Source organism: Centruroides vittatus, unplaced genomic scaffold (genome assembly GCF_030686945.1).
Source record: "Centruroides vittatus isolate TY-2023 unplaced genomic scaffold, ASM3068694v2 contig_364, whole genome shotgun sequence".
Classification (NCBI taxonomy): domain Eukaryota; kingdom Metazoa; phylum Arthropoda; class Arachnida; order Scorpiones; family Buthidae; genus Centruroides; species Centruroides vittatus.
In genome coordinates, this window is record NW_027122188.1 from 6,142,661 (window position 1) to 6,168,806 (window position 26,146).

The 26,146-nt window shown below is 30.3% G+C and overlaps 1 protein-coding gene across 6 annotated transcripts in view; it reads right to left on the reverse strand.

The window, feature by feature from the left end:
• LOC136975158 (protein Shroom3-like) overlaps window positions 1–26,146 on the reverse strand; it is a 222,092-nt gene that overhangs the window by 23,812 nt on the left and 172,134 nt on the right. For all 6 annotated transcript variants that reach the window (XM_067270189.1, XM_067270190.1, XM_067270191.1 and 3 more), the window contains one exon: window positions 16,992–18,963. In XM_067270189.1, the coding sequence (XP_067126290.1) occupies window positions 16,992–18,963 (1,972 nt within the window). The remainder of the gene's footprint in view (window positions 1–16,991; window positions 18,964–26,146) is intronic.

The window sequence follows — 26,146 nt, forward strand, 5'->3', positions numbered from 1 at the left end:
GTGTGAGGGCACGATTTGAAGCTTAATAACTCCTGTGCCTTTTGTCGAAAATTTCTGAAATTTTGCAGAGAGGTTTGTGTATTAGGGGGATTGATGCTATTAAATTTTTGCGGTTAAAAATAGAGGGAGTGGGAAGACAGAGAGAATTTCGTGTCGTATCTACACTCATCACTACCCTCAAAATTAAGTTTTTTCCATTTTATAATCATTAACAACATAAAAAGTTTTTTTAAATAAAATTTCCTAACAGATGTCACCACACACAATTTTAACTTTTTTTGCCAGGAAATTTACACGGCTGGATTTTTTTTAATGTAAAAACTTTGATAGTTAACTTAAAATTTAATATTATTTTCTTCGAATAAGCTAAACAGAATTAATTCAACGTAATATTTAATCAGGACAAACAATCCACGGATCCGAGTAAATATTTTTAAGCTAATGAATATAAAAATATTCGATTAACAGTGATCGTAAACATAAGTAATACTTACCTAACAACGAAAACAGGAATGAGATTCACTGAAACAAATATTCTTTAATATACAAACAACAAATATACACTAGAAAACAAACAAGTTTTGAAGTCTTGGTAATTCGTCCCAATGCGTGTCCCGTAGTGGAAGGACTACTTATGAAGCTTTCAAAATATCTGTATTTGCAAATATTTAATAACAAACGTTTCTTTAGTAAATCTGTTCCAATAAAAAAAAAAAAACTTTTGGTAGTTTTGTATATTTGGACAAGGTAAATTTGACTTTGATTTCCTATGCTGCTAGCGGAATGAACTCTGTCAACTCCTAAACACGTGGATCTTTTAATTACTAATGTATTTTCAATAAGTACTACTTTTTATATTATTTTAATAACATTAGTGTTTAAAATTCAAACTATTTTATGAGATTTTGTATGCACAAATAATAGAAAAATAACGTAATTTTCTTTCTTCTATCATAGGATTATTCGTGTCGATCAATTCAAACTGCGAGTATCAAGAATGAATTATTTTGTAACAGAAACTATCAATTGTTTAGACAATATTTGGAAAATTGCGAAAAATTATTAAAATAATACTTTCATTTATTCGAATTTAAATCCACACTTAATGTTATAATTTGTATATTATGCTTAAACATTAAATATATATATTTTAAACTTTCGTTTCTTATTTCTCTAATATGTTACGAGAATATTCTGTTTAGTAAAATACTGCTAATTTTATCATTTAAAATTCCGGAAAATTTGCATAAAATTCTCTTTAAAAAAAAGCAACTAGTTAAAGCAAAATAACTAAACTTGGTTAAATTATTCCCCTTTTTAGAAGGTCTACATATAGAGTAGAATGAAGAAGATTAACATAACCACAACAAAGATAGATGATAAATTTAAATTATAAGAATGTAGAAAGAAGGATGGACAAAAAGATATAATTAAAAATATAACTAAAATTATAAAATTAAAGCTTAAAAGTATTACTTTAATAAATTTCGAGACTGAAAAGAATTACAAAAAAAAAAAACTTTCAATGCATATTTGAGATACAAATCAAGAAAACTCTTTTCTTGATTTAATATTATCCGGTGGAAACTTGAAATAAAAAGGGAATAATTTAGTTAAATGTTAAATAATTTAAGAAGAAAATACACGGTGTAATTTTACAAGAATAAATAAAACAATTGGAGCATTTCGAATATATCTGTATCGTTGGTAATCTTTCAAAGTCTCTTTTTTCAGATAATCTCATAAAGTGCACTTTTTTATTAAGAAAATTATTAAAAAGGATTCGGCGCGCTAATTAACAAAAAATATATTCTAAGATTATTTTAAAGCCTTTTGTTCTTTTTTAAAACAATATAACATTTCTTTCCACAAAAAATAGGCTCTATCACAATGTGTAAAATCGGCTAATGTTTTAATAATATATTTTATACGAGCAATTATTTGTTGTGACAAGGTTACAATGCCGGGCTGTAATTTTTAATCATATTTTTTTAATTTATTTAATTTAAAATATATGCTCTCCACCTCAAATTAGTAGTGGCTTGCCCCTGTAAATCATACTTTTCCTTTAACAACAGAGTCGTGCCGGTCATCTATCTAACACGTTTCGGGGAAGAATTTTTGAATTGAAATAACGCAACTTGCGATTTGTATAGGAAGTTTGTATATTGTTAATCGGGGCCTCTGCACCTAAGATTTCCATATCTTCCTCGTCTTTCATCTATCTAACTCTAAGGAAAGACAGACAGTAGTAATTTATAGGTCTATAATTTTTTTCAAATTGCAGCCAAATAAAAAGTTAAGAATCTAATTCTTTATGTTTTAATTTTAATGTAGAAAGTATTCTTCCTCCCAGCACGAATCTATGGAAATCTACGAATACGAGATCAATCAAAATGATAATGAATGTTAAACATTGTGTAATAGCTTATATATATTCTATTAGAATCTATTTTTAGTATATTTATGATTACTATTCAGCAAAAATAATACAAAATTCATTTTTTATATATGTCTGCAAGAGCTCAAGAAGTTGTATTGTTGCTTTAAATGTAGAACATAGTAGAAGTTCGAGGCCTTCTTTTATTACGTAGAAGGATTTTGCAACGTGTTCATTTTCCTTGAAAGACCCTCTTAAGGCAATATTCTACTGATTAATTAGACGTGAAAAGTAGAAATACTCGCGATATAGATGCAGATTTACGTTAATATTCATTTGAATTTAAAATTCGATTGGTCAAATTATCTCTCTTCGATCCATTACAAGCTGCAACTGACAGTCGAGTCTATTGTTGCTCTTTGCTTCCAACCAGTCGACGAAACGAAAGATATTTAAATTTAATAAGTCTTATTCGCTAATAGAATACAAACGAAGATTTTCTTCTAGAAAATTTATACTATGTTGCAGTATTTTAATACACTTATCAAAGGATGCCGCTTATTGTTAAGCCCGTGCAGTATGCGCCATATATAATTTATGGATATTGTATTAAGAAAATTAAGGATTCGGCACAATAATTATTCCGAAACTATTTTATAGCTTTCTTTCTGTTATTAAATAATTCGATTGTATATTCCAGTTATAATATTGCTAATTCAATACTTCATTTCATATTCAATGCTGAAAAACCTGTATGAATACAAAAGATTGATAAGAATCTTGAAAATTAATTAGATATTTACAGCATTTTCTTAATGGTGGAATTTAAAATTAAAATGTAATTTTTATTAAAAGATTATTAAATTTCACTCATTTCATAATTAAACAAATATATAAAAATAGGTCTTGTACACGAGGATTTATAACACTGTTTAATTTCCAGTCTTCTCTTTCTGGTGGAGAAATTTCATATTAAATTCCCTCCAATTGTCGCGTTATTACTGATTATATTCGAAAACAAGACATTAACCGGGGTCATCCTTTCTCTCGGAGTTCATCAAAAGCAACTTTTCAACATTAATTTTAAAGGAATTAAATCTTGTTAATTTGACGACGTTTATCTCTATTATAATAACAACAACAAAGGAAGCCGATGAAGACCATTGATATCAAAGGCCACAAAGAAAACTGATCGCTTATCACTTATTTTTTCGTTATTATTAATGAAAAAATGTGAATAAATTCAATTATTTTTCTGTATTTTTCCTGACGTAGGAGAACAATTCGTAATCAGTTTATAAGAAAATAATAAAAATTTCTTATTCCTCGCGCGAAAAGTTTGTTTTTTTTCCTATTGTATCACGTTCTATTCTGTACAGGACATAATCCAGATGGTAAAATAAAGAGAAAAGATTGTCGGAGTTATAATTATAAGCAACGAAGCTGTGACCAGTTAATGAAGTTAAGAAAACTCAACTAGCTGCGAGGAATGCAATCTTATTAACCAACTCTGTGCAAATCCCGAGATTAACCGAAAAGAGTTAATAGTGGGCGTTTTAATTAAAGTGAATTAATTAATAAGCAAGTTCCTATATGAGAATTTTCAGTTCTAATTAGTAGAGAAGCAACCGAACAAAAACGCCTGTTCTATTCTCGATTCTTAGATAAAATCACTTCTTAATTGGAAGGAAATTTTGCAACGTAAGCTCTCTTTAACATTAATAATCTCTTACAATATAGCTCTATACATTCTTTTTCAAAACATATCCTCGCAGAGAAAAGAAAACAAAAAAAAAAATATTAATAATAAAAATAAAAATACAACGAAGTCGTAGTGGATAATATCCTCCTATAATGTAAACAAGTAACTATCTCTAGCTTGCTGGGTGCTTAAATTAAATTTAGATATTAATATAAAATTTACAAACTACTAGAAGCAGTTTGGAAGATAAGATTACAATTTTCTTATTTAATCGATTTAAATTAGAATAGACGAAAAAAACAAAATTTATATATTTTTGATGTGAAAGAAGACCATTAAAGAGCGTACGTATAATAATAAGGTAACAACAGTTTACATTTTAAATATCAGAGTTAACAATGTATCGACAGAAGCTGCATTCAATCAGTTATACGTGTCTGAACATCAAAGACAGAAGCAACATAAAGAAGCTCGCTAACGAGATAGAATCGCCCTTCATATTGACACGAGAGCAATGCTCCCGCACTTCTGCTTTTGTCAACGTGAAAGAGTTCTTGCCGAACATTTTTTCTTGTTTGTTCTCTTTTATTTTATTAATATAGCCTACAACCGATAAAAATTTCTTACGCCCAGAGATTTCAATAACAAATTTAAACAAAAAAAAATTTCGTATTTATTTTAAAACGTAGCCTTAAAAATATATATTTTTATTTATTTATAAAATTAGTGATTAATTACAGAAATAGGGAGAAATGTTAACTGTTTTTAAATATTTTATTACGATTAAAAATTATTCGTGTCTACAAAAAATTACATTCTAAATATATTTTTTTCCTTCTTCTTCTTCTTTGAAGAAGTTATTGTTTGTTGCTACTTTTAGAAATCCTTTTATTTTTTAATATATTTTCCCATTGATTTAGTTATAAGTTGGCTTTAAACTAATAATTTAAATCATGTAAATTTAATTAGTTTGCCTGCATTTTTATTTGCTCTAAAAATATTACAGATTTTTAAAATTCTGAATAAAAAAATAATTTTTTTTTTTTTTTTTGTAAATAACCAAATATTTGTATTCACTTTATATATTTTTCTTTCGAATATAATTAATTTATCGAATAGTCAATAACTCTTGCAGAAACAAGAAGAAAATAATGGCGTGTAAGCGAATTTCATAAGTTTCTAGCACGAATATTGTTTTAAAAAGAAGAGAAAAAATAAGTGGAAGAACCTACTCCAATGCCAAACACAAAGTAGAATTAATTAATAATGGCTTTACAAAAGGGTATCGGACATTTTTGCTATCATTAATCCGAAATCCCGTAGGTTGCCCGATCACGTGACGGGAAGAATTACCGAGATGCGAATTAATTCGAGCGTGCCTCTGATACAATGAATGTGTGCGCTTCGGTAATTGGTAATTGTACGTGAACATTGTCTCTCATCATTCACTAGGGACTCCGTTGATGGAAATGGTTGTCCAGAATTAGCTATTCCTTGATTATAAAACTTTACTCTTCCCTAAGGACGGCCAAAGTTTCGTGAATGGACTAAATTGCACTTTGAAAGCCATACAAACCATATTCTTAGTTATTATCGTCGGCTTATACACTAATTTAACAAAATATACGCTTTTAAACTCTACTTTTCTTATTCGTATAAACACGTGTTTCTTCCTTTATACTTTATTGTTGGCTCAACTGTAAAATATAAGTAAATAGACATTTAGAAAGTATATTACAAAAATTGATTCGAGTTTGGCGTAAACATGAATATTTTATCCGGAAAATATGGTGTCTTTTTTTTATATTTCGAAATAAAATCACGTAACGTATAAAAATATCCTTAGAGTATGAATAATATTGAATGTCACCTGGTAGAAAATATTTATTTCTGCATTTTTTTTTTAAGTTTGTTGTTTTTTGGGGAAGAAGTTACTTATCTATAATACATAAGTACGGTTTATTTAAGTTGCAGATAGTAAAAATTGCATAAATACATCCATAAATAACTATCCGAATTCGATCGATATAAATTTGATATATAAGAAATCTCTAGGTCATCTTTAAACCCAATATTAAAATTTATCTACATACTCAGAAATTCGAATTATAGTTTTCTTGGTGGAAACCAAAACTTTCATTCTTTTTCATGCTGACATGACATCTTATAGCTTACAGTTTTCTTTACTTTGTCTATATTCTATATTTCGAATTCCACTCTTTTTTTTAAGATTCCCTTCTTCCCTTTGCCATTTTTATAGCATTTTTGTTATCCTTGTTATCTTTGCTTTCGATATCGCATGCTTGAATCTCTGTAGACACCATCATAAAATTCTTCACTAACCATACTTTTATATTTTGTCGTAAGGAAAGGATATATTCTCTTAGTTTTCATCATATAACAAAAGGTTAATTTTAAACATTATTATAAATATTTCATAAGGTTTAAAGTATAGTTTGTTTATACACGTTAATAAGTAAACATTATTATTATTATTATTATTATTAAGAAGAAATTCTGAACATTGCATGCATCGACTGTAACCATAATTAAGGCAAAATTTCTCTTTTTTTGTATTTCTGCCATCCTTTAAAGAAATTATTTTCACTTTTTAAAGATTTTCTTGTAAATTTTCATTATCGGTGACTGCAGAATTGTACAAATAGTGTTAATAATGAATAAATATTCAGAAAAACATCTAATTATATTCCTACCGAATATTTAAGAGATACAGGCGAATACAGTATTCGCTTGTTAGTTTTTTTTATTTCAATTTTCCTAATCATTTATTCTCCTTAATAAATATAACTGAAATTAATTAGAATTTTAATAATACGAAGTTTGAAGATTTCTCTTTTAAAAAATATTATACTCGTGCCTATCGCTAAATTCCACTAATTTACTTGCCGAGAAAAAGATACTTGGAGATAAGAAAGCGCAACCAATTAGCGATGCCGATGTTCTGCCAAGAAAAACAAAGTTCGACACTCGAATTATTAACATCCGAAGCGTTAGGATATTTATCCTAAGTTCTAATCAATCCACCTCTTGCTGGTGGTGGTGCTCAATTAAAGTTTCTGTCACAACAAACGTCAATCTCGACCAGAAAACCGAATTAAGTGTTATGTTTACGAGTCATTTATGGCACGAACGGCCTTATGCACGCCTTTCCTAACATTATCTCGACAGTTATAACCTTCAGCCTGGGCCGCAATCTTCCGAATCAACCTCTTTACATTAAATCATTCTTCGCGTTTATTCTAGGGAAGTCACATTTTTGCCCTTTTTTTTGGATAATCGGTTTAGTCCGGATGTTTATGCTTTAGAAAGAAAATTATAAATAACATCGATTCGAATTTAATCTAAGTTAATCGATAAATGTTCTTCTTTTCTTTTCCTTTTTTTAAGGAATTTAACCACTGTGCAACGGTTTCCCGAAGAAAGCCATCCCACATGGCTGAACTGTTTAGGAATTCGACCAAACAAAAAATATATTAGGGCCATCTGTTGTGCTTTCGACATTAAACAGGATGCACGACTTTATAGTTCTACGGGATGATTATATCTATGAAGGAAATTTGAATGAGTAGATGGAAGGTAAATGGAGAGAGTGCTAAGTGTTTATGACCACCCGTACGGAACTGACAAAGGATGTCTGCATACGTCACACAGGTTTAACTAAGTGCATACGACATTTTACTCGTTCTCAGCATCTAACATAACCACGGGCGGAAATTAATTTCTTAATTTAATGACGGGTAAGACTATAGAAATCGGATTCCGAATAATTTCTAAACGAGATTATGAAAATGGATTTATTCTAGTTAAGCTTCAACCCGATATTTCGCTTGATGAAGCAATTCATTTAGCGTGCTCTCGCTATTTTTAATAGAGTCTTCGAACCAGATTCTCCAGGAAAGCAAATAATTTTTACGAGTAAACAGTATTACGGGAAAGCAATATGGGCAAAAATCTGTATATTAGTTTCTTTCCGGGAACACCTGGTTTTTCATATTGGATATCAGAATTCCAGATAAACAAAAAGTTTATAGCGAAAACTTTTCTTTTTATATCTTACAACGTCAAACGTTATATTTTTCAATAAAATTATTTTACAATATCAATCTTATACAGAATATAGTAAAAAAAAGCTTATAAAACTAGAGCAATTTCCGAAACTTTAACAATTCTCCAAGTTATTTAAAATATTCTAAACGTTATAGATAAAAGCAAAGTTAACAAGCACTTAAAAGGATAGGATTCTTAATTTAATTCAAAAAGTAGGAAATTAACTCTTAATAATTATAATATTTACACGAATATATAATTTAATACACGCGCGACGTATTAAATAACTCTTTTTAAGTACACGATTCTTTATATTCTTCGATGTAGTAAGCATTTTATAGATGGTGGATGAGACGAGAATCTGTCTTCTGTATGCATAAAGAAATGGAACATTTGTGAAAGTATCAGATTTCGATGTAAAAATAAACAGGCGCAACGGTTTGGTTCCGTTTTTTTTTTTCTATTTCCTTTCATCGCATTACACGCAAATGGAAACGATGGAATAACGTTCAAAGTAGGATCCGATTGTTTACCTTGTTTATTCCAAAGAAAACTAAGCCCGTTCAGAAAAGTAATCGGATGTACTGTACTCGCTCCGAATGTGTTGTGTCTAATAAAGTGTACACTAACCAAATCTATTCTTTAAATAAAACGGATCGTTTGGGGCGACGAATTCAGGACTTATATCAACAAAGACAGTTTCCATTAGCGATCATTGAGAACGTGAAAGAACGATAAAAGCCGAATAAGTCGCCACGCTACCCTTCTATAATTCAATACACTTATTTTTAAAAGGGTTCGCTGGCCGATGCTTTCTCTTTTTAACGCATTGTTGAACGGGGAAAAAAAACGGGGCTTCTTTTCATGATTTTTTTTCAATCGTCCTCGTCTATTGTCGGCCGATCCCGCAATAGAATTCTTCGCTACGTAATTGGTCCAAGTCGAATTACACGTAATTACTTCCGCATTTCCGATTATTTTGTGTGGAAGCAATCGCTACACAGTGGTAAAACCAATAGAAATAAAGACGCGAAGATACAACTAAAGAAACTTTAGTACAGGACCGAATCGAAAAATGTCAATTAATTGGTCCAGATATTTTATTCTTATTCGATTTGATAGAGCGGTAAGAGGGATAACGATAAACTCTGGTAGAGACGAAACGTATCCAGAACCCAGTTCACCTAGAGTAGTAGTCAAATACTTGATTTAAGAACGTCATTAATCGGAATCTGGCGTGAAGAAAAAATAAGACCATCCTCCCTTACCTGCACCAGAGCCAAATACTTTTTTCCGGGTCCACTGTACAGAAACCAGTAGAGACACAAACCAACCGTAAAAGCCACAACGTAAAAGGACAGAGCGAACATGGTTAGAGATTAAGCCGCTGCCAACCAGCCAGCCTCCGTTCTCTGCATGCCATCATCTGACGGCCGACGACGTCAGCGCAACCATACTATCGGAGTCGAGGGGAAGAAAAGAGAGCACGCGCGCGCGCGCCACTTCCATCCCATCTCTTCTATCTCTAGATGCACCGTCGAAAAATATCAGTTTCGCTCGGTTTGAGTCGATTAGAGAGTTTACAGTCGGAAATAATAAAGAGCGGGATGCGGCACCGAAGGAGGGAGGAGAAAAACCTATCCGCGGTACGGCCTATCTCCGCAACTGTACGGAGCGAAGAAAAGAAGAATCGCCAATTCTCATCGGATTCCGATTTTAATTAAAGATTTATCGAATTGGGAGAGGGGGAAGAGAGAGAGAGAAAGAGGAAAAAAACACGAATGAATATGGCCAACTCATCTCGAAGGTACCTTTCGTACCGATCGAGAAAACAATTATCCAGAATGGAAAGAGACCACCACTCAATTTGGCTTCAGAATAATTAACTACAATAATAAGCACTTAAATCGATTGTCGCGGAGGCATAAAAACCCCAAACGTCACTTCTCGACTAAACAGTGGCTAAACCTGATTCTAGAGACAGAAGTAACTCGACCTTTATACTGAAGAATGACCATTAAAGAAATTTCTCTCCATTGCAAAAAAAAAGATAAGTTTCTTTATTTCCTCTTAGAATAAGAAGAAAAAAATGATGATAATACATTATACAAAATAGTGTCATCCAGTAAATTTTCTTCGTATTAAAAATAAGTTGTTTTTTTTAAATAAATAAATAAATGTCTTTTTATATAAAGCCGTTGAATTTTCTACGAAATTCTTATGAATATAAAAATCTGGAATTTGATTGAATATCAATTCTCAACACTTTATTCAAAGAAGCTTAATCTGCAGAAACGAAATTAAATTTCGAGAGAGAATGGATTAGCGAAGGAATATTATTATTAGTATTATTTAAAATTTTAATTTTCATTTCAAAAAAATCTTATAAGATAGTTTACACGAAAGAAAAAATAATAACAATAATAATAACTGAATTTATTAAAAATTCTACCTATTCACACTAACTTCTTATGCTTGAAGACAGAGAAAATATATTTATTTATTTAAAAACTGTGAATGTAAACTTAAAAAATAATTCCTTCGTTTCATATTTATTGTTTAAATAAGACAGAATCGATATTTTACATCACGAAGATTTCCAATAACAGAAGATATTATTGTGTACTACTTTTGTAAATTAGTAACACAAAATATTTCCTCCATAAAATTAACCTGAATAATCATGAATAAATGTAATAATAATAATAATTATTATTATTTAAATATAAGAGAAAAATCAATATTTTTTCTAAACAAAAACTTTATACGATTGCCCTTAATGATAACAGTAACAATCAGTATTTTGCGTTTTCTGTACAATTCTAATCTCTCTCTCGCCATTAGTGAATCATGCCAATTCATAATTAAAATTCCATTTATACATTAATTTCTCTTAGCGTAGAAAAAATTATTTTTCGCTAAGCAAATTAATTAATTTGTCGTTTTAAAATGTGAAACTTTTAAGTGAATTTTTCTGTCATCACTAATGAGAGAAGAATACTTTTAAACCGAGAGAATAGAAGCGATTATTTTTTTAAAGAAAGTCTTTAGATTTATATTTATATATAATTATTGACGTTGACAGGATAAATTTTATATGTTATTTTACGTGAGATTTGTCGAGAAGGAAAGAGAAAAAGGATTTTTTAGTCGGCTTGTAGAATTTATGTTAAAATTACATCACGATAGAAAATAGAAAAGGAAGGGAAGTTCGCACTATTTCCAGTAACTGAAATTTTTTTCCTTTGTCAGTACTACTTTTTCTTTTATCTTGCTTTCTCTTTCCATTACCGAGGAAACAGAACTTAAATTCTATAACTTTTCGCCTTATAGAATCTACCAATCCAATATCCAAATCGCAAAACAACATTTCGCTTCGAAAATATCATTATGTCCGCTGCATTAATGTTAATAAAATCTCAAACCCCTATTATATAATAGTTACAGTATTTTAATTAATTTAGAGATTTGTGAAATTATATAATCGATTTTTTTTCTTTCCTTTGTTAGAAATAAATTCTTTGTGAGATCAGCCATTTTTATTTATTTAATTTTTTTCAACAGTATTTCGATTGAGAAAGTATACAGAATTTTATGTAGAAATTTGAATTCGTGTATTAAATAATAATGCAAATAAAACGTCGAAGTATTTATGCGCCGCACGTAACTGGAATTTTTAACTTCGACGAACAGATTTTAAACTTAAATAATCCGTTTTCGCTTGACAAAATTACATATTCGTTAATTTAAAAAAAAAATTATTTTTTTTTTAAATCCTCTTATTTAAAAGTTCTCGTTCCATAAAATTAGTTACGCAGTTTTAATTACCAAAAGTTTCGATGCGCTCCGTGTACTTAAATCTTATCCCTTTGGCGTTTTACATTATTTTTGTAATTTTCGCTACTTATATTACTCTTCTTTCGTTTTCAAGGTAAATTGCGGCTTGACAAATATTTTAAATAAATTGACTTCAACGTCCTACATTCAATCATCACTCCCAGCTATTAATTATGCATTATTTTATTTACTTTCCGTTCGCTGGACTTGTACGTTACGGACTACGATCCTAGACAATTCTATTTATGAACCGTTGTTAGTAACATAATAACGTTAATATTATTTTATTAATCTGAAGAAAATTATACGCTACATCGAGATTTATATAACGAAACACTAGTTATGTTTTAAAAAACACTGCGCTTTTATCGATCTTCCTCTTTTTCCTTTTTACTTTGTCTTTCTACAGATTATATAAAATATTACGAATCTTAATATTAAATTTGCATATTAAAGGTATGTCGGAATAATAAATTAATCTAATGGATTGTATACCTGACAACTAACGTCTTTTCTTAATACGGAATCGAGTCGTAAAAAGCCAAGTGGACGAAATTCCATGTAAGAGTTCCCATTAAAACTTTACAAAGCAAACTTTTCTTTTGATAAGATATCTCGACGTTTATTGTGAACTTAAGATGTTAATTTTATTTTTTAGTCGAGTCATTTCCTTGTCCAAAAATAAATAACTTCCTTCTGTTTACTTCTTTTGCTTTCTTTCTTTTCTAAGACTTTAATTACAGATGTATTCTTAAATATGTTTCATTTCAAAAAATAACATTCTCAAGATATTGTGTAGCATAAATTGTATTATGTTAAATGTTTTTAAAAAAAAGTCATTTAAATCTGAAATTTTTGACTAATTATCATCAATTTTTTAAAGATTTTATACGTATTTTTTCATCTCCAAAGTTGCAATTTAAAAAAAAATAAATAAATAAAAGGTAAACAGGAAGACGAAAATTTCTCGTAGGCCAGCAAACTTACCCAAGAGAAATGTATTCATAAATCATGGAAGAGCTGAATATTTCTCTCTTTTTTTCTATACGAGTTTTCTTTTGACAGTTTACAATTAAGTTAGAGAAAAATCGGTTTGAACTTAGCTAAATATTATCCTATTTAGGAGATGAAAGATGACGGTAGATAATAACTTGGCCTAGATATAATACCATAAGGGTATATTTCAAATACAAAGCTTTGATCTTGTTATTCGAGTTACGAGATAATCTTTAAATGGGAATAATAAAAGGGAATCTTGATAAATCTATTTTAAGCAACTTAGCGAAGTCCGTCTCTCTCTCCCGAGATCGAGTCACTAAAGAGATTTAACGGACGTAACACATTTACATATTAAATTCTGAATCGAAAAGTAGTTCGATATTGTTTTCGTTTTAGAATAAAATTTCTGTAGCTACACAATAAAATATCTGCTCCGGTTGATTGTTCTAAAGAAGCTTTGAAAGACACGCTAAATACTATATTTACATTGCTATCGACTTGCATCCTTTATCCTTCAATTTTCCATAAAAGAATCCCTTCGCCCGAAACTTTTGGAACTTATACAAGACTTTTATATTCTCAAAGTTTTATTTTTAATTTGATTTTCATTGTCGGTTATATTTTATTTTCTATTTTTTAGTAAATATTCCAGATACTTTTGCTACGCGCGACATCAACATCTGATCTTAAGAAGAACGATAAAGAAAGATGGTGTCAATCAATCATATTTCTGGAAAAATAAAAAATAAAAAATAAAGTTATGGATCTGTCCTCTCCTATAACTTCGCATAAAAGCCCTATATAGATTGCCGGTGAACTTATATGGGAATTCATTGTAAATTCAATTGTAGATGTCATATTGACAATTCTAAGAATTTCTACCTTATATGTCAATATGCAGGACTCTCGGAGATGAACTGGGGTAAATGGTATTTGGGCAAGATGCATTTGCTTTGCTCAAAATCAATCTTGCTTTATCAATAATATGGTCATACACATATTTATCTACATTTTTACATTTCTTTTTTCAAACTGGATTAAAAAAGTTGAGGTGCAGCCTTAATGCATTTTCCAGTCAAAATGGTGACATTTTTAACCTTACCGGAATTAAATTAACTTTCTATTAAGCTTTGAATAGCTAAAAAATATATTAAATTTAATAAATAAATTATTATTATTATTCCTACAGATTAAATATTTAATAATGAAAATTTTTACGTAAAATATTCTTCGAAAGACATAAAAATTTTATTAAAGAAACTCTATCAAAATGTTGCACATTTTCCTCAAGAATTATTACATAACTTAATAATTAATATTTTATATACTACCTTTTTTTTCGTTAAAATATTTTCGTAAATGAAAAATTTCCTTTGTTAAAAATGAATATAGCGTTAAAGGATGACATTTATAATTTAAAATATAAACTAGTTTAATATTTTGTAATAAAAAAATAATACAATTTCTGAATAAACATTCTTTATATACAAAATCATATAAATGATCTTAGTAAATTATAACTTTGATCTTAACAATTAATCTTATCGTGTAATTTTTAGGTGGAATTTTTTAAATATGAGAAAAAACTATTTTTATTTCATCAAAACTATCTTCAATTCTTTATTGTTTTAGAATTCTTTATATTAATTTTCCACTCCACTTATCCTTAAATATAAATATTCAGCGAATAAATTGTTTAGATGATCTACACAATGGCTGTTACTAATACCAGTAACGTGTCTCTCTTAGGCCAACTCATGCAAACATTATTTATACGTCCCCATGAATTGTTTATTATATACAAAAACATGACTTGAATATTCAAATATTTCGAACTTTTGTTTGAAATATTAGAAAACTATTACGGTTTTTTTTTTGCCAAGAGGACCCTGCGAACCGCACCATTTTGCATCAGATCTACCATTACTTAGTTAATAATTAATTACTTCTCACGGGATTTTTAATTTCTTGTAACACTTTTTTAAAAATTAAATATCTAATTCGCTATTTAACTGTACAAATATTTTTACTATAAAAAGAATTCTTTTAGATTTACAATAAATCTTTTTCTGTTTTTTTTTTAAAGAAACAAGACTTTAATTGACAATTGTGACAAAAATTGAAGGGAAAAAACACTATAAACATATTGTTTTGTATAAAGCAACGCCTGCTGCGAACTTAATTGACAGAAGAAAAAAGAGAGAAATTCCGTTTTGGAATTGTGTCAAGCAAAATCCTCGTCGATTTATAAAACAGGAATGTGCCATTACTAATACTTTAGCAAAGACGGTAAAGCGGGCGATTTCGGAAATCCAGTTTTGCCAGACGCCGCACTATAACGTGATTTCTGCAAACAAATGACAATAAAAAAGAAGGCTCTAACAATCTAGAAGCAGAAGAGTTTACCGTCAAACGCTACGACAGCTCATTACTTCTCACTCGCGAGTCTCTATACCAGGCTGACAGATCTCGGCCCCTGGCAATTTGGCTTCTGGTCGAGATGCACAGCTGCCGTGCGGTGAAGTCAGTCTTCTTGTCACTTTCTTAAGTCCCAATTGACTTCGGAATCTGACGGAAAGCTCTCAATTGGATGAAGAGTGCTTTCTGCTGTACAGTTTCTCAGAAAAGATAGGCCAAACTTTTCTCTTACAAAAGATAATTTTAATGATTTATCTTTGTTTATGATCGTTTTAATTAAAGTGTTACACGTCGGGAGATAAAAGCCAGCAAATTTCGGAGCGAAGGGATATTGTGGTTGGCGAAAACAGAATGTGTGCTTAGCCAGGCACACTAGAGAAATTAAGCAGGAATAGCCCGGAGCAAACGGCGGCCAAAGTTAGATGAGTTGGAGAAAGCTGTTACGAGTGTAACCTCTTTTATTACCATTGGCCAACAAACCGTTCCCTTTGGCGGGAAAAGGTGCAAAAACATCCAATTCGAGTTAAATCTCCCTCTTTTTATCGATTACCGGAACAATCCGTTATAATGACAATCCGACTTATCAATTATCATTCAATATAATCCCGGGGCCAACGAGCTTTTCTTAGGTAAAGCTATTTCGAATATATGAGAAAATATTGAACCATCGAATTCCTTTACAAGCTAAAGACGTGGAAGCAAGATTGTCAGCTGCCAAGAGTCCCAATCAACCCATCTCTTCTCTTAATACGACTGATGTCAGAGCGTTGCTATGACGTTACGGAAACTAACAGATATTAATGCCGGAGCAAGAGGATAAACAAGAAGTGGGCAGAGATGGCAATAAATGTCTAGCACTAGAACAGAAAAGAGTAGCTGTAAGACGACGGAGGAAGACATTTTTCTTTATTATTGTTGGAGAAACAGGTTGCAGACGATAATTTTTGTGTAGCAAGCAGACAAAATGGTCGAACGGTTGGTTGTAAACATGTCACTTGAAATATTCTCTGACTCGAAATAACCAAACCTTTAACTGTTTGAAGCGAAATAAGATTTGACTAATCTTACCAAATAAGCTACTCCCCTCGTTTCTCATACGTTACACTTCTCTTTTTCGACTTATAAAGGGTTAGATTTAGGTTGATTTAATTGATATTTAACATTACAATTTTTTCTTAGCACAGTGTATAATTTACAGACAATATCAGAGTCGTGATCTTTAGAAAAATACAATAAAAAATAGAAGAAAAACAAGATATTCTTTCACGATTTCCCCTGCTTTCGCGTGAAATTTTAAACTTACATTCTTCACAAATAATAGTTTATAGTAAATGCTCTGGACTATAATAAATCGATAGAAAAGAAAATAAATGACAAGGTCTTTTATAAAAATAGTGGGATTTGGAATGAATCAAACAATAACATACATCAAATAAAATCGATAGTCTCTAGTGATAGATATTTTACAACCATATTGATAATGTTAAAATAAAATCTCATCTATATATATATTATATATTATGAAGTAAAGATGTGGCTATACACATTCAACAAGAAAACGAATAAAACGAGTAAAAAATTACTTACGACAGGTTCATCCATAAAAGATTGACTTCTAATCCCCGTAGTTTGTTGACTAGATATTTGATGATGAGGAAGAGCTACTTCGTTCAAGTTTGGAACGGATAAACTTAATTGATTCTCCAAATTTCTGAATTCTTCTAGAGTCTTATTACCTCTAATGGTTGTTCTCGAGAGTGGATCCGTGGCCAAAACTGCATGTTCGGGTACTTTATCCAGTTTATTATCTCCCCACTGATTCCATTTCATTCTTCCTGGTGAAATTGGAGGAGATTCGTGGGGAACGGGCATGTCTCCTCCGTTCGATGTGTTTGTTTGTGCAGCTGTTTGTCTGTGATAGAAAGACAAAACTGCTTGTTTCTGAATGGCTTTTAATTCCGGATCGGATATGCGATGTCTCTTTTCCGGATCCAAATATTGATACTTCTGATGCTTCGTTTCGCATTCATTTTCGTGTTTCAATCTATTGATGTCGCAAGATCGCTCGGAAACTTTTAGTTTGCTGATGTTATCTGGAGTGGAATAGTAATTAGAGTCGCATCCGTTTCTAGAAAATCCCGGGAAGGAAGTGGAAAAGTTTTTTCTGTCGTCATTTTTGTTACTTCTTGCGGGTGATAAGTAATAGAGTACACTTTCGGAATCGTGCCTCTGAGCGGGCTCCACTCGTGAACTGTGAACGATCTGTGATGTGCTGCTATCGCATGACTGAGGAGATAATCTGTCTGGAAGGGTAGATCGGCCGCTATCAAAAATGGATGATTTATTGGAACAACTAAGATCGCTGCAAGAACCGTGCCATTTTAATGTTTCCTGGCTGCTGTTACTGCCGTCCACGCTCTCGTTTCCCGTTTCGCTGGGTGTTTCCAATTCTACTTGAGGTGACCAGTTAGAAGGCATTACTTCACTCTCCAATCTCAATCTATCCAGAAGAGGGGTGCAACTGTCGGGTCCATTATTCCAGTAACACGATTGATTGTTTTCCGGGTGTTTACGAGTTCTATCGTGAATGGTTGGTCTTGGCACATCACGTTCCGGAGGAGAATGGATATTGTAATCACGAGAAACAGTTAATGTCTGGCGTGGGTAATATGATCTACACAAGCTATCCAAATCTATGGGATCGGAGTGTAGAGCCTCTTTCAGGGAATTTTCTAAATTACCTACTTCGTGTTTTTGTTGTCGATTGCCATTTTCCAGAACCGATCTCTCCAATACGGGTTGTAATTGATTTGGAGATATCTTATAACATTTTTTAGGTCGACAGTAAGCTATCCTTTCCTTAGGATAATTAGTTTGTTCCGTCCAAGAATTAGAACGGTGACTCGTAGCAGCTGGAGATGATTTTGAAGACGATAATGCGGAATTGGAAGAATCCGACTCGGATGTGGGAACAGCTGGCCAAGACGGATACTTTTCGTGCGTTTGGGGTTGGTGTCGGATGTACTTGAGACTGGATGAATTTCGAACTGGTGGAGGTGGAGGTGATATTTGTTTTTCTTCGTCTTTCTTATATTTGCAATGGATACCGGGAGACACTTTCTTTGTTATTTTTTCCGTCTCGTGCCGTATGTTTACGTCACATTTGTTATTTATTAACTTGCGGTTGTGGGCAAACTCCTCGGTGTGCTGCTCTCTTCTTTCCCAGTATGGCCGACCTTGAATTACTGGAGCAAAATCTAGCCCGCTCTTGGTGGCCAGCGTTTCGTAAACCGAACCCTTTTTGAATTTTCTTGTCACCATGTCTCCGACTTGATCGAGGTCAGGAACCGAACGAGCAGGATATACGAATTGATCTTCTTCTAAAGTTGTGCAATTGGACCAACAGCTGGTTAACGATTCGGTACTACTGTAATGTGAAAACGGATGATACGGAAAATCCGGAAAAGGCGATCTCACATTACAAGGCCTGATTTTATACGAATCACGACCATAACTTTGGCTTCGGCTTACGTAACGATTTTCTTTTCGGTGATGTTTCCTAAAATAACCAAAAGAAAAATAACGTTGCATAAATATCGGGAATTAAATATGTAAAAAAAATTAAATTTATTAGATTTATAAGCATGAAAACTGTATTACGTATTGGTCTTTAAATTTACATAAAGTATATAACATTTTACACAACGATTAGACCTATATTTAATGGAGTAAAATGTGTATAATTCCTTTGATATTTGTTTTAATTACTGATTAAGATCATTTCGCTTTACAAAACACCTTTGATAAGAATTTAATTGAGTCAATAATTCTTCAAAGATAACGAAAAAAAGAAAAAAAAAAACTTGTTTGTAAACGCGTAACTCTCCCCATGAAATACACACACATTCTTTATTATCCTGTAAATAATCTAAAGACATAATGAACTATAAGAAAACCAGTATAGCACGCTCGAAAACCAGATTTTTTTTCCTCTTTTTTTCTACCTTTACACATCGGCAACAATTACGAAAAATATGGCAACCGTAATGTGTGTTAAGTGAACTATCAAGTAATAGAATAAAACATGAACGTAATTTGATTAGTTTTCGTAATTACAATACTTCTTTTCTTTTCGAAGCGAAACGGTTTTTAAACCCTTACACAAATGAAGAAAATTTTTTTAATAATTAAATAATTTCATTAACACCTTATTGCCAACTCCTAATGAAGGACTGCTTTAGAATATCGACTACCTGAGATTTTAAAACTTCTTTGTTTGCCTCTAAGGTATAATAATAACGAGATTTAAAAATGACGATGATCAATATTCTAAACAATGAAAAGGTAATGGATAAAAGTATATAAAAATCAGCTAAATTTTTTTTACCATAATAAGATCAAAAGTGTCGAAATTTTAATAAAACCTTTTTAACTATTGATGATAAAAAAAAATTCCATCCAATTCAACATTCTTCCATTAAAAAGAAAGAAAGTAAGAAAGAAAAAAAAAATCCGAAGGTGTATTTTATTTTATAATACATCCATCAAAAGGTTCCTAAAATGATTTTAGCAATTTTAAAATTTTTCTTGTAGCAATAAGAAATTTCATCTGGTATACGTCATTCTCGTATTAAAAGTTTTTTTTTTTTTTCAATTTTACTCCGAACAATTGTTTCATTTGTTAAAGACGTAATGACCAATTTTTTTTTTCCTCTAGAATATCGAAAGGTGTATTCATCATTTCGTCTCCCTCCGGCAATGAAGTACAACGAAATCCAAAAGGTAATCTCCTCCTAATGCCGTCTTGTATTATCGCCAAATATGATTAGATGTAAAGCCTTTCTTTCTATCATTCTTCCACTTCTTATTTCTTTTTTCTCATTAGACTGTCTGCTTAATATTTTTTTTATGTAATTATTGGTTTGATTACTCTCTCTCTTTCTCTCTGTCCATCTAGTTTAAACAAGTACTAATTACGATGCGTGATGCTCGGGGCTAAACTGATATTGTCTTACGTTGTCGTCGTTTTTCCTTATGTTTTCTTAATCTTATTTCTGTCTGTCATATTGATAAATATTTCTCACGACTTGTAAACTTCTTCGATGAGTGATGAATCATGTTCAAAATCAAGATACGCTCGTTTGAACCGAGCGAAACGGCAATTTATCGCTCGATGATGCAAACACGAATTAAAATATAATGAGTAACATATTAAGCTTTTTTTTTTTTTTTTGTTTTTTGTTCCGAAGAATAATTTTAAATTCTAATTAAAGACTAAATTTGTGTCACTTTTCATAAGCTATTTCTCATCTCGTGTTGCACTTCTTTTTATTGTTATTATTATTTCTTTCTTTTACTTGTCCATAAATCATCATCGGCAATCATTTAAATAATAACGCAAATTGCTTGTTGAATTTTAATTAATTAAAAAGCTATTTAGAAATGTTAAAGCAGCGTTTGAAATTCTCTAAATAATCGTCGAAACTTTCTAAACCATTGATCTATGTATCGTGATATAAATTAAACAATAAATAGTAGAATTTATGTTGCGAATTATAACGAGTGACAAGTTTGTAAATGGCATCGTCCATTAAGAGCAAACTATCGTCAGTTACTCTTCCTACAATATAAACGATCAAAGCTAAAGAGAATAACGCGCAACGACATATCCAGTCGTAACATTCTACCAATTTATTGATAGTTTATATGTTTACATTTTGCTATTCTCAGTTTAAATTAGAATTCATTGAAAAGTAAGAAATTTTTTTAAACAATAATTTTCTTATTTTACATAATTCGATGTAAGAAAATTGAAATTAAATTTTAAAAAATAATAAGCCCAGAAATTCATCATTTATTCTATAGTAAACAACACACATTATTATGGAAGTTGTAATAATAAAAATCGTTAATCTCTATTCGTTTGCACTTAAAGGGGGGAAAAAATCTAATCATTAAATTATAAGCTTAAAAATTCGAAAAAATTACCTTTAAAATAAAGATTTAATTGTGTAGGATATGTATTTTATTGTTCATGTAATGGAATAAACCATCATTGCTAACTACATAAAATGTAATAAATAATAAAACGTTCTTCGATAATTATATAGAAGAGAAGAATTATTTCTTAAAACATATTTTCTGTGTATTTATATTAAAAATAGTTTTACAAATATTAAAGATTTTTTTTTAATTAAAAAGAATTATGTATTAAATTATTGTCAACAGTTGATAATGTTCAAATTATTAATCTTAAAATTATATTAATTAATTAATTTATTTATTTCTCAATATAATTTTTATAGAGATTTATATTTGAACTCGTTATAACTGAATTTTCTTTCAAATAATGACTACTTTTGTTTAAATTTTATATATTTTGTGTGTTACTTATTTGAATCTCGATTTCCAGCAATTTAATAACAATCTGAACCGAAATAAATGCGAAAAATAAATTTATATTTCGAAATTATTTTTACTTTTGTAATTTTCCATCATATTTCTTCATAAATCGGAAGGAAAACTGAAATGTACTAATATAAAAACTCTATTTTAAAAATCAAATATATGATTAATGTCTTTATTACTTTCAAAATATTCAGAAAGATCAAGAGAAGAAAATTGTAAAATATATTTAAAATTGAAAAACAACCACACATTTTATAACTATAATTGTCATGAAATATATTACTTTATATTAAAAAAAAAATTGTTTTTTTAATGCGAGACGAAACACAATATCTCCACAAGGCAATTCGAATTGCAGAAATATATTCTAACAGAACAAATGCCTATTCACCATTATCGATCTAACCTTCTTTATCTTAAACAAAAATTTGAGAAGTATCGGCTGTTTCGTGACACGTAATCTAATTTCCAGCAATAAAGCATTATGGACAAATTCTTAGATAAAACAGAACATGTAACCTAACAATAACTCTGAATAAGACATTAGATTTGTCTTCACTTTTCCCAGTTGAAAGGTGTTATATCTGATATAGGCTACATACACGTTACATTTTCAAATTTATGTATACAGTATTAATATTGTTATTATTATTAAGATTGAAAAAAAAATAAATACAATATTCTTAACTATTTATTCTTGTTATTTATTATTATTATTTTTTTCAATCTTAATATTAATAATCGATATCATCAAATCTATGAGAAATTTATAAATCAAATTTCTCAAACTTGTGAAATTGTTTATTGTTTAGCAAATAAATATAGGCTTTAAACGTAGTTTTAAAAATATGTTATCCGAGTGAATAAAACCACTTAACACTGGTCGTGGGTTCGCTCCTCGCCAACGAGATGGCCATAGAGCTTTCCCTGCTTTTTTTTCATGTATCTACCACAGTTTCAGTTTTCCCCATAGAAAGTTATCCCCCTTGACAGATCGGCCATGTGTTGCGTTGCCCTTTACCATCAACCCAACCCAATCCCAAATAAGTTACAATGTGTATTTTACAGCCAGTATTATCGACCTTTTCTGTAGTGAACTTCGCGGTTTTCATTCGTATTTCTTACACAGTTTCGGGGTTTAAGCTTGCCGAATATCAACGTACTCCATAACCGCCAGTAGATTAAATAGTAAACTAATATATGCTACCTATTAACGTATAGTATATATACACTCATCCTTTTGCTGGTCTTCTCCAGAAATATCAGCTTAATTATAGTTGTATAACAGCATAAGGCAGAAAAGAAGAAAAAATTACGTTGCCAGTCTCGGGCCTGGTGTTGTTTATCACTGATCTATAGGAAAGACAAACGTCGTAGCAAAGAAACTACAAAATTTGCAAGTTTACCAAGAATAACAACTTCGTGAAACTTGATCTCGATAAGGAGTTTTAATGATGCCATTTAATTCGTTGTGCAGAAGAAAAGTTTATGCTTAATTCTACCATAGTTGCTTTTTTCTCTCCCTCATATTTTTTTTCATACAAACACCCCTTTTTTTAAATGAAAAATAAATTATTATCTCTACCAGATTCTGTTACATCTATGGGATAATTAGTGTAATTTTTTTCCGAAAATATATTATTTAAATATGATTTTTTTTCTGAAATCGTGAAAATAAGAGAAAAATTAACCCGATTTAGATGATAAATCACATTTTGTTAATTATTTTTTACGCTTACAGAAACAAGATAACTTATGAAGTTGAATAACCTGAAAGTACATGAAAAGTTGCTGGCAACAAACTGTCAATTTAAAAACAGGTTGTTGAAAATTTCTCTAATCTATCTTCTCCTAATTAATTTGAACTTTGAAAAGAGATGAAGTTGCAGATAGAAACTCTAATCTTACTCAAACAATAACCGGGGATCTGAAACAAAAATTATCCGGTTTGTACTACGTCGAGAGATATAATTACTTGACGTGTAACTATATCAAGTCGACTAAATTGATCGATATTTTGTTAATCCGAATTACGTAACGTATTCATCATACTTATAAATTGTTGAGTTTAATTAACCGTTGACATAAAGACGAAGAAAATTAAATTAAAGAAAGCGTTAGATAAACACGAGATAAAATTTTTAAATTGATTTTTATATAAAATTGTCGTCGTGAATTAATAAGAGGAATCAAATGTGATTAAAATTTCAGTTCATTACCGAAATAAAGACGTTTGTGTTTTGTGTGAACGCCCATTTCCAGCTAACGACCAGTGATCTTGCAGTATTATTCATTCTCCTCTACAGAATGGAGATAGTTTAATTTATTCTGGAAGATATTAAAGAGTAATAAGCTAAAAAAAAACACGATTAAAAAACTTATTTAACTTTCTTTAATGGATATTATAATTATCTTTTGTATATATCTTTTCTCGAAAGACATGGCGTAATTTGAATATTAAAAATCCTCTATAATGGATAAAACGTGTTAATTTTTTAAATTAAGCTTTATATAATGCAAAATTTTAATACTGGGCGTCGAGATGTAATATGTCGAATCACCGTAATTTATTGGCTTATCCTTTTAAAGTGAAGTTTTTTGTGAAAGGATGTCGCCCGAAATGAAAAATGTTGAGAAAAATAAGAGGTTTTGTCATCTGGATATCGTCCAGATCATTTCTCGTATGCTAAAATCAATATCGGATAACAACCGGTTACATAAATCCCATACAACTATTCAATGACGTCCACTTCTAGCATGGAATCTTTCTGACATTCGGTTTGGCTACGTCGGTCGGAATACGGCATCCTTTATCATCATCAGATTACATGTTGATCTAGACTAATGGATGCACTCCAGAGATATATAACTTATATTCAGAATTGGTATCATTAATCAGAATTATAGCTATTGAATAAACTTGATTTGATTCCTCGCGTCATTAACGGATGCTTTTGTTTGAAAATAATAGCAAAATTTGAGGAATAACTTTGTACTAAATTACCATCATTGAATTATAACGTTTAAAATTTCGTTATAATTATATATCCACCTAAGAAATATCGGTCGATTGCTATAGGTTTATGTTCTAAGTACGGATATGGATTACCAGGATAAGAAAAGAACAAGAATTTAATGAGAGTTTTCAGAGAGGTTTGTCGTATTTGCCATTAGTATGGAAGAGATAAGGAAAAAATACCTTGACTTATTAGAGGGATTATACCAATCTAAGAGGCTTCTATCCCTCTATTTCTCCAATCAGACAAAGCCTGAAAGAGGATTATCCAACCATAACGAACTTGAATCTATAGGAGGTTTGTAGTTTATAACATGATGTAGAATGAAAACCTTCTATACACAAATGTAAAGCTAAGGATAGGACTCGCTTATATTCTTCATCTGGATTAATTTCTAAGATATATTATTTAATCTTATCCTAAAACTAATATCGAGCTACAAGAATGCTTGCTGTTTATTCAGTTATTTTTTTTTATGCTTGCTTTTAGCATCGCATATCAATTTTTAAAAATGCTTTTCGTACAATATAAATTTAATTTATGATAAAATAGATTAAATTTGCAATTTTTTCCCCCTTCAAATCTCTACCTTATTAAAGTTTATGCTTAAATAACAAAAACAACAATTTGAAATAATTTTGAGAAACGTTATAAATTACGTTTATTCGCAGCCATTTTTCGAGATTATAATAAATTAATTAATTTAAAACATTTACTAAGGAAGAGCGGTATTTAAAAATTTATGCACAATTCATATTTTTAATATACGAGGAACGTATTAAAATAAATGTAATTTTCCAGCATCGGTTTTAAAATCTATTCATTTAAAGCTGTTAATATTTGCATAATAAATCTTCGTTATCTTTTATATAGGTTACATACACAAAACTAAACTCGGCTCAAAATATTGATCACATTTTACGGCTTCGTTTACTCCATATTGAATAAATCCATTCCTTTTTTTTTATCGTATTAAAAATTCATAGAAAGTTTCGAGGATGATAAATTTGGTTTTTAAAATATCGACACGAATAAAATTTAATTTAAACGTTCCTCTTTAAAAGAATGGAAATTACGTATGAATATGTCAAAAAAATTTTCTATGTAAATAATGATTTTTTGAGGAAAATCCATCATCTGTCTTTTGAAACGACTCTTTTCATAATAAAATAACCAGTTATTTTTGCTATGTTACTCTCATATTTCTTATCCTATCACACCAGAAGTTAAATTGGAAAGGCTGCATATTCAACTAGCTCTGGGAAGATATATATATATAAAAAGATCTCTCCATTCCTCCTTATTATTGGAACGATT